Consider the following 9,322-nt stretch of genomic DNA (forward strand, 5'->3'; position numbering starts at 1 on the left):
TGAGTCCCACAAGAATAAAGATCTTTACACTACAGTGTCTTACACAAATTGAGAGGGAGGGGTGCCCTAGTTCCAAAAGAGTAGAGGGACAAACACCAGTGTCATACTTAGATTTTAAAAAGAAAAATCTCTGCTGGGAGTCTGTGTGCAGATCACATCAATCAGGAAAAAAAATGTGGAAAGTGCCATATGTTGTGGGCTGATTTTACTAGTTCATCTTTATGCAGTTTTCTAGCGCTGTTTGTGCTGCAACCTCACACTAACTGTCAGAGCTGTGCTAGTGGATAATTAAAGCTCTCCTGTGCGCTCTCTCTCTCTCTCGCTCACTCTCCTCTGTTTCATTTGGCTGTGTTGGACCTAATCCCATTGGACAGGGAGTACTTTGTTACTGATGAAGGTTTGTCGTCCGGCGTTTTTTATTGGCTGACCAATGGTGCGTAGCATATACATTTATCAGGAACAATTGGTTATCCAGCCAGGGGTGTCCACCCCACCTGCCAGTTGGGTTAGAGAGAGAGGAAAAGAGGTGAGAGAGAGATGGTGGAGGTAGGGATCCCAGTGCAAACAAGCAACAAATTACAGATGACATCAAAGAAAATCACTGACTTAAATTTACTGTGTCAGGGTTCTGATCCCAAGCAGTCTAATTGGGGACTGCCTGCCAGACACAAATTTTCAGTGTAATGGCTCAATAACAAGCCTTTTTTATTGTCTGTTTGTAACTAGATCTCTCAAATGCACTCACATATCCATCTGGAAATTCAACTTTAGTTTAGTGTTGTGAACTCAGTGTTTGGTAATAGTGGTAGATATTGAACTCTTCCGGTTTTCTGGCTTTAATCCAGTCTCTGAGAACAGCTAATACTGTAAAAAAAAAAACTACATTTCATCTACAGTAATATATAGAGTGATAATGTAAAGAATGCATTAAACAATTCATTCATTCATTCATTCATTCATTCATTCATTCATTCATATGCATTTAAATAACCAAAGTAGTTGAGGAAACACCACAATTTAAATGTAATAATATAATTATAGTATTAAATTGTGAGACTGTATTTATTTATTATTATTTTGTATCATATATATCATGTTTTTTATGTTAAATCTCCCCCAAACACACAGACATTAATCACCATATGAATTGAAAAACTGTCAAACCAAAAGAGATTTGGAACCAAAAGAGATTTAGAAATATATTTTATTTTGGATAAAGAGGTCAGTAACAGACACAGTAGAATTGTGTGACTTCCTGAATCATTTTGGATTGTGTAATGAAGAACAGGGAGGTGAAAAACATCAACTTCATCCATGATTTCTTTCTAATCTGCGGGTGATATTAAATGTACATGCCAGTATGATTATTCTACTGTCTCTTTCCTCCTAGTAAACACTGACAATCAAAAATCATCCAAACACATTATGAGAGAGACAGATAGAAATAGTGGAACATTGACAGAAAGGCAGATTAGGTGCCCTGAGATGACAGTCTCTAAATTTTGTGTGAAATACATTTTTTGTAGATGAACCTCCTTCTCTTGGAATTCAAAATAGAGATGTGCAGTCTGAATACATGAAGTGGGTTTTTCTTCAGAGGATCATTCACAAGGATCTGAGAAGCAGGAAGCTTCTACGTACTCTGCCAGTGATAGGTGACCACACTGCAGTGCTTGACTGCATTGTAAGCAGACAAATTTCATAGCTGCTGGCTCAGTGCATGAAATATACCAGCTTTGGATTTTTTTTGTCTTTTTCTGTTTGTTTGCAAAGCTTTGAAGAAACAGTGTGAAACCTGATCTGGCCTGGGAACACGTGTCTCCCTTTCAGTGAGTTTAAAAGCCAGACAGAAAGGGCAGTGGGGAATGGGAAACAACACTTTTCTTTTCATCAATGTTACTATATGATGCTGGCTTTTTACGATTAAAGACGCAAATAAATGAGCTGGGTCAAACCTAAGGTCAAATTTGAGGGTTTGAATACTTCTCTAAGGTGACTGGTTTGGTGACTGGCCATTGCAGAGTTTGGGTTGTGCCTTCCTTTACATGCTGAGTTACCACTGATACTGTTAAAGTGCAGCAGACAGTGCACAGGCAGGGAATGATCTCAACTCGAGTTGTGATCATTTAAACTAGCAAATAAAATGGCAACAGGAAATGTACCTGCACCTTCTTTATTTGCTAGATCTGGCTGGGAAGGATTTTATAAGCGAAAAATCAAAGATGAATAAAAAGTACTCATGACACGGCACCTGCCAGTAGCTGAGACATATGACATTATGTAAGAATATCAGTAAATATTTCTGTTATGGTGATCTAATCTCCAGAATGTATTGTAGACTTAGTGTAGAATAGGAAAGCAAATAATTTATTTTACATCTGAGAGATTAATTATTTAGGGATTATTGTTACGGTTTCCTAAAAAGTCCTATATAGGTGGAGTATAAATAGTCACATGACTGTATGTATGTGGAGTATAAATAGTCAAATAACTGTGCATATGACAAGTTTTCAGTGATATCTTGAAATCAAAATCAACCTCCACTGACCATAAAAAGTCATTACAATTTATTTTCACTCTATAGACTGCCTTGAACCTTCATATTGCTCCTGTGTCTACCATAATACCAATTATCATTTTCTCCTTTTTTTTAATTAACATTTAAAGGAACACTCTGCTTATTGTATGTTTGACTCCTACAGATACCTAGAATTTAGTTGTGTCTATGTTAGAGCACAAACGTAGCACACAATACTAAACATTTCCTAATATAATTAGAACATACACCAACAAAAAAGTATTTTTGATGGTTGTTTATATACTGCTGGATTTATCTTCACCAGTATGTAAAAATGTCTAACAAATTTGTATTTATTTTAATGTGCATTCACTTCCAAGTGCATTGTAATATTTGATGTAATTCAATTAGTTGCATATTGTTACTACGGTTGTATGATGTGAGCAGTAAACTATAATAACATGCTTTTAATTGAAAAATCAGGATTTAAAATAAATTAATAATCTGTAAATAAGCAAAAAGGCTTGATGAACATTTAACATTTCTGATTATAATAAAGGTGTGCTTGTCAAAAGGAAAGAAAGAAATAAGTAGTTTGTGCATTGCAGAGTTTCATCCTGTAGTCAAAAGAATCTAAGAAAGGTTTGTGCAGGAACTCGAGCACACGTCTTATGAAATGACACCTCAGCGCCACCATATGCGTTCTCATCTGTGAGAGCCTGGATTTAATTCACACTACTTCATTCCATTTACATTTACACAGATGTCTCTACACTTGAGTAAAAATGGAAAGGACTGGAGGCTTGGTTGCTTAGAAAAAGGACAGTGTAGTGCTATCCAGTGTAAGCTTGCAAGGCTCTTTAGATCAGAATTAGGATAAAGTTACACTAAGAACTCCCAAAGAGTACCTGCAGGGGTTTAGACATAGCTATTAGACTGATTTTCTTTTCCTTTAACATTTGACACAGTTGCTCAGTAGACAGTCTCTGGAATAAATGAGCCTGTTTAATCTCTGAAATTCTGTCATATTTTAGGCACCTGCAAATTTCAGATGAAATTGCTGGAATTCCTGAGGATTTTGTTTGCATCTTAAAAGAAATGGCATTTCAGGAAGTTTAATATCACTCTTGGGCAGATCAAAAGATAACAAGTGTTTTGAAAGAATGTAGTCAGTAGTGTTTGTCAGTAATTAGGATTTGTCAGTGTCAGGAGCCACAGGATCATCTGGCTGTGTGCGGGGGTGGTGTCCTGTGTCTCTATTGATCTGTCCATGTTAAGCATCCTACATTGTGCCTCACAGATATGAATTGAAATCTGATGCAGAGAAACAAGTAGCACGGATAGCATTAAATATATTTAACCGAGCCTCGCAACACTCACATGATGTAAAATGCATCACAGCATGCATAATTGCATTCATACATAAACCAATCATTTTAAACCATGAAAATACCAGGATGAATATTGCAGAAATCTACTAGGGAGAGAGAGAGGGAGAGAGAGAGAGAGAGGGAGAGAGAGAGAGAGAGAGAGAGAGAGAGAGACTGCAGTACATGACCCATGTACAGTTATTTTCACATTTGGCAGGGGGGTTTGAGTTTATTAAAGCTTTTTTTCTTTGTTCCCATACACAATGAAATTCTCTCTGCTCTGTTCAGTGACATCTTCCTTCAGCTCGCTTCCCAGTTTATCAGAAAAGTCTGCAAGAATCTCACAGATTCAAGATCAGTGTGCAGTCTTGGAATGTTGGTCATAAGACTGAAGAGGGGAGCAGAGACAGAGGACTCGAGTATTGCACTGCGCTGTCCGGCCAAACAGGCATCATGCGTTTTCTGTCCTTTTGGATAGTCCTGCTATGGTTTCTGAGTGTTGGCAGCTGTGGTGGTCCCCTCTGAGGTGCCGAGCGACACGGCCGTGTCCGGCTCCTCTGTGCTGAGGCAGACCCTGCAGAATCATCCCGGCAGCTGCTGCAGTGAGCCCAGCCCCACGTCATCCTGGACGCTCGTTTTGCAAGCTGCAAGCCACAGTGTGGCTACAGTGTTCATCACTTTTACTTGATCCTTTCTGTTTGTGTTTTGTTTTTCCTCCTGACCTTCAGGAAGGGCAGGCAGTGGCGCCCACAGCTAGAGCCACTGCTCTGTGCTCTTTCTCTAGCAGCAGATAGGAACACCAGCGGGAAAGACCAAGTCCCAAGCAAATGCAGTGTAGGCCCAAACTTTCTTGACAGCATTCAAATACTCTCTAATATACTCTCTTAAACATGCATCTCTTTACTTGACTTTAGAATTCTGAAAATCATACACAAAACAGGCCTGAAGATGAGAAAACAAAGAATGCAAAATGTTTCAAATAGGCTTAATTAAATCTTTAGTATCTCTGGGCACAATTATGGATAGTGTTTGGAATAAATGTAAAAAAAAAAAAAAAAAAAATTCAGTGAAATATTTTCATAACCTATACTGACAGTTAATGCAGCACTTTTTTCTCAGCCAAGGCCTTAAAAAGACTGCACGCGCCTGAGAAGCATGCAAGGTCATAGGGAGCACGAGGTGCTCCTGAGTTGCACAAAAGCCTTGGGTCTCAAAACGGCACTGGTTTGCATTCCTTCGGTTTTTATTTGGAAGAAAATAGTTTTGTTCTGATTTGCCTGGGTTACACAGACTCAGTGAAAAATGTAGCACCAGAGCAGCTTCTCATTGTCCATGTTTTTGCTTGTTATAAAATTATATTTGTGCCATCGTAATTGAGCTAATTTTAATATGGTGAATAAAGAGATTACTGTACGTATATAAAAAGACCAGCATTTTATTTCTTTTCCGGTCATTTGCAAAGTTAAAAGAGAGAAAATGCTGTATATAATTTTCATTTAAATCACAACGAATACAGTTAAAGCAAACCTGTGCGCCGTTTAGCATAATCCAAGCAAGGAATACGTTTTCATAATGTATATAATTATCATTATTAGAGATTGTTATATGTATACATATATATTTTATGTACAAGTATGGCACTTAATTACACGAAAGCAATAAAAGAGTTCACAGATGAAAGCAGTGGGCGCTTTGGTGTGTTTGAAATGAAGGACGTCACAGACCTAAGCGGCTGCAGCAAATCCACCCGACAATGGTTTGCAGGTTAGCGATGAAATGGTGACATACGTTAAGGTCAGTGGTACAACATAGGCAACAAAAGAGGTTTATTGTATTAATCTGTTCTTAATCTAGGGTGATCCACAGCCTAGATACCATCATAGGCTAGATTAAATTGCGATCAAGATTCTCCTTCAGTCAACCGCTGTGCGTTGTGTTGCTAAATATGATGGTGTGAAAAAATCGGTGGAAAATCGTTTAAAAACACCGTTAAAAGCCCATCGAGACGCAGTTGGCTCCCGGTGTTAACTTTTTTTTTTAGTGCAAAACGTATTTACTCTCTTCAAGTACGATTGAGATCACAAGAGTAAATACGTGAACACATCAATATGCTCTCTTCGTGTAGCGCTTTTGTGCTACAAGCGTCGCTAAAAAGTTGCATCAGTGCAAGTAATAAATCGGTTGACAAACGTGCCATCCATCCTTGTCGCTTAAGTCCTTTAAAAGACTATCAAATAAAAATCTAACCACTCTTTTAGCTGATGAAACGTTAGTGGCGAATGGAATCGTCCATCTTATTGTTAGATCTTTATACATAGCATATATTCATTCAGAGTTGTCTCCTCAGTTACACATAGGCAGAGTCACTCGACTGAGTGCGACCGAAATTAGGCACACTCATACGGGGCAAGTCTTTATTTCTGATCTCATAAATTGACTTCCTCCTGGCCTGCACTCCTCTTACGGCCGTTTTGATTTTCCTCCATCCCAAATGGTTAAGTTCGGCCAAATTCAGCACCACACAAAAACCACTGACCGCAAACATGAAGACGAGAAAAACCGTTTTCTCTGTGGGTCTGGAGACATAACACTCAACCTCTTTTATGCACGGGTATCGATCACACTCATACACTGCGGGGACATTGAATCCGTACAGGAAATACTGACCCACCAAAAACCCGATTTCCAGAACGTTTCTGAAAACAACTTGAATGATGTAAAATCTCGAGATGCCCTCTTGTCGCCTCATTTTGGACTTTGGAGGCTTCGTGTTCGCATTGGGAATCTCTTTGACTTCCAAACAGTCGGGCTCGGCTTCTTTTGTCGAATTTTCTGTGTTCTGAAGTACTCCGTTTACAATTGTGTTTTTTATCTTTTTGCTGTCCTCGCGTTTCAGTGGATCTTGATCCTTATTATCCACTGTAAGATACACAGTGGAATACCGTCGGTCCCTTTTTGCTGACTGATGAACAGAGTAAGTGATAAAGCAAAGACTCGGCGTGCAAACCATTATTATTTGAAATACCCAATATCTGATGTGCGAGATCGGAAATGCTTTGTCGTAACAAGCTTGGTTACAGCCCGGTTGTAACGCGTTACAGATAAACATGGTTTGTTCATCATCATAAACTGTCTCTCCAACTATGGCTACAATTAGAATCCGGAAGATCACCACCACAGTTAGTAGGATCCTAAAAACAAGCACAAAAGGGAACGTATAAATGTTTGACCTTTTACAATGTATTAAATCAGTTTCATTTATTTAAATGAAAACGAGCTCATTCAAGAAACACTGAGCTCGCGAATGTTTGGGAGCTGTCCAGTGCTGAAAGTGAAGCGCTCTCGCTGATGTGTGCCTGAACGCGAGGTATATGGCGCACGGATGCATTCTATTCTTTACACATCCGCATAACTAAAATAATTTTTATTCAATTATGAATTCAGTAAATGTGTGCGCACGTGTTTCTGAGAACAGATTTGATTTGTACTTCTCTCTTTTTCTTTCCAAAATGAGTGAAGCAGGCGTTATCGCCAGTCTTGACATACATACGAATGAAAAACTCCTACACTCTAAAAACCTAAGTGTGAAATTAAAAATGTATTCACAGTCACAGACAAATATGATGGACTTTTGTCTTACCTTCCTATCATAGTAGAGTGCTGCTGGACAGCAGCTTCCAAGAGCCTCTCGAGTATGGTCCATTCCCCCATGGCTGTTCATTCGGAGACGGGAACACACTGCACGAAATCCACGGGAAAAGGTACTATTTCCTTTTTTTTTTACTCTCCAGAGGGCTCGATTTGATCTGCCACACGCATCGATCGCGAACCTTTTCCCCGCGCTGTGGCAGTAGCAATGCCAAAGCAGAACGCGGCGATCCCACGTTTACTTATCTTCGAGTCTGAAGCGCTGATTAATATAAGCCCTCCTATTTCCGATCTTCAGATCAAGTTTATAGGTGGCGCGGAGTCTGGGTGGCGGTAGGTTGGGTTTAATGTCTTGCTCGTGCTAATCCCCCTTAAGTAGTCGCCTCCTGCGTCACGCGCAGACAGGTTTGTGGATATCTGCCAAAAAATGTTATTTGCAATGTTCTCTAGATATCAATGTAACATTTGATGAAACAGAAAAAGCGAGCGGTCTCTGACTGGCACTGGTAGAATTACTGAGTTCGGCACAGCGATGCTGAAACTAAATAAACTCAAGGATGCAGGCTACGTATTCGGGGCTGAGCAGTTATTGTTTAGAAGACAGAAAGCGTCCCGTTTTTCTTGAAGTCAAATACTTGTTGCTATTATGGACACGACTGTCAGCAAAGGAATAAGGCCTTTGCTTCTGCAATCCTCTCACGGATTGTAGTAGTCTAAGTTATTGTTACTGCGACCATTGATAATGCATTTGTTGGGCCACCGCGAGCGACTCATCGCAAATACTACCTGAGATTCTTATCGCTTTACCACTGCCTCTTGTCTAAAAATAGAAGCTTCATCTCTGACCCCGCCCTTCGTTTCCCACCCCCCACTGATATATTCAAGTCTACCACGACGTCCAGATCACATCCACATGAATTTTCATTGGGCTATTTTAGAGAACGAATAAGTATATCAGCTAATGTGATTTGTGATGGTTTTGAAGGTATTAGATTAATTGCCTAACGAGGCCTACTGTAATCATCGAGTGGGGGTACATTTGAAAACATTTATAGAAATCTGGGACACATAAAGGTTTTAATGAACACACATTTACTGTATTTATCACTGAATTTATACAAACGCTATCGACTAGATACTATCTGCATGGGACCAAGTGGAAAACCAATCCAGCAAACCATTTTTATGTGAGGACATTACCATTTCAAGGACAGTATTAAGGGTAGGGATTAAAGCAGCTGTTCACGTGACATTGTTTTCCCCCTGAATTAAAGTCTGAGGTCAATTTGTCATAAGATGGCTTATCCTAGCACAGTTGGATAATCTTTTATAAACTCAAGTTAAGTCTTAAGTTAAGTTTTAACCTCCTAGTGAAGGCATTGCTTAAAAGACTTCAGGTACATTAATCCAGGGATACCTGAAATTTAAATATGTACAAACTGCAAGTTTTCATCCACCTGTTTTTTGTTTATACCCCAAATACCTGCAGGTTTCTTTGCAAGAGACCATTGATTTCATGGAGTAAAACTCCAACCTTCTTGTATATGCAGGACATTATAAATCCATATGTAAAATTTTAATTCAAAATGACATTTATGTCTGTAAATGTTTAGTTACTAAATGATGATGATAACTGCAAATGTAACAGAGACCAAGGTGCTGACTGTAGTAATAAAGATTCATATGGCTTTAAAAAGCAATTTTGAGGAACTTTAGAAGGTGTGATAAAGGCTCAGAGCAGCAACCACACCATATAATAGTATTATATCATACAGTGATTTCTGTA

At 39.0% G+C, this 9,322-nt stretch overlaps 1 protein-coding gene across 1 annotated transcript; it reads right to left on the reverse strand.

Annotated features, from left to right (window-relative positions):
* Window positions 1-1,186: 1,186 nt before the first annotated feature.
* On the reverse strand, window positions 1,187-7,856 carry LOC113572635 (gap junction protein delta 2b). The gene is made up of 2 exons (XM_027002368.2): window positions 7,529-7,856; window positions 1,187-7,079 (listed from the first exon to the last, which is right to left on the reverse strand). The coding sequence occupies exons 1-2, from the start codon at window positions 7,597-7,599 to the stop codon at window positions 6,236-6,238; spliced, it is 915 nt and encodes a 304-aa protein (XP_026858169.1). The 5' UTR covers window positions 7,600-7,856; the 3' UTR covers window positions 1,187-6,235.
* Window positions 7,857-9,322: the final 1,466 nt, after the last annotated feature.

This window comes from Electrophorus electricus, chromosome 13 (genome assembly GCF_013358815.1).
Source record: "Electrophorus electricus isolate fEleEle1 chromosome 13, fEleEle1.pri, whole genome shotgun sequence".
Classification (NCBI taxonomy): Eukaryota; Metazoa; Chordata; class Actinopteri; order Gymnotiformes; family Gymnotidae; genus Electrophorus; species Electrophorus electricus.

What these genes read in the sequence shown, in the direction of transcription:
- LOC113572635 (XM_027002368.2), bottom strand. Translation starts at nt 7,599, where the DNA reads ATGGGGGAATGGACCATACTCGAGAGGCTCTTGGAAGCTGCTGTCCAG. An exon ending in CACTCTACTATGATAGGAAG is followed by an intron (nt 7,080 to 7,528) that starts GTAAGACAAAAG and finishes GCTTGTTTTTAG; the next exon opens with GATCCTACTAACTGTGGTGG.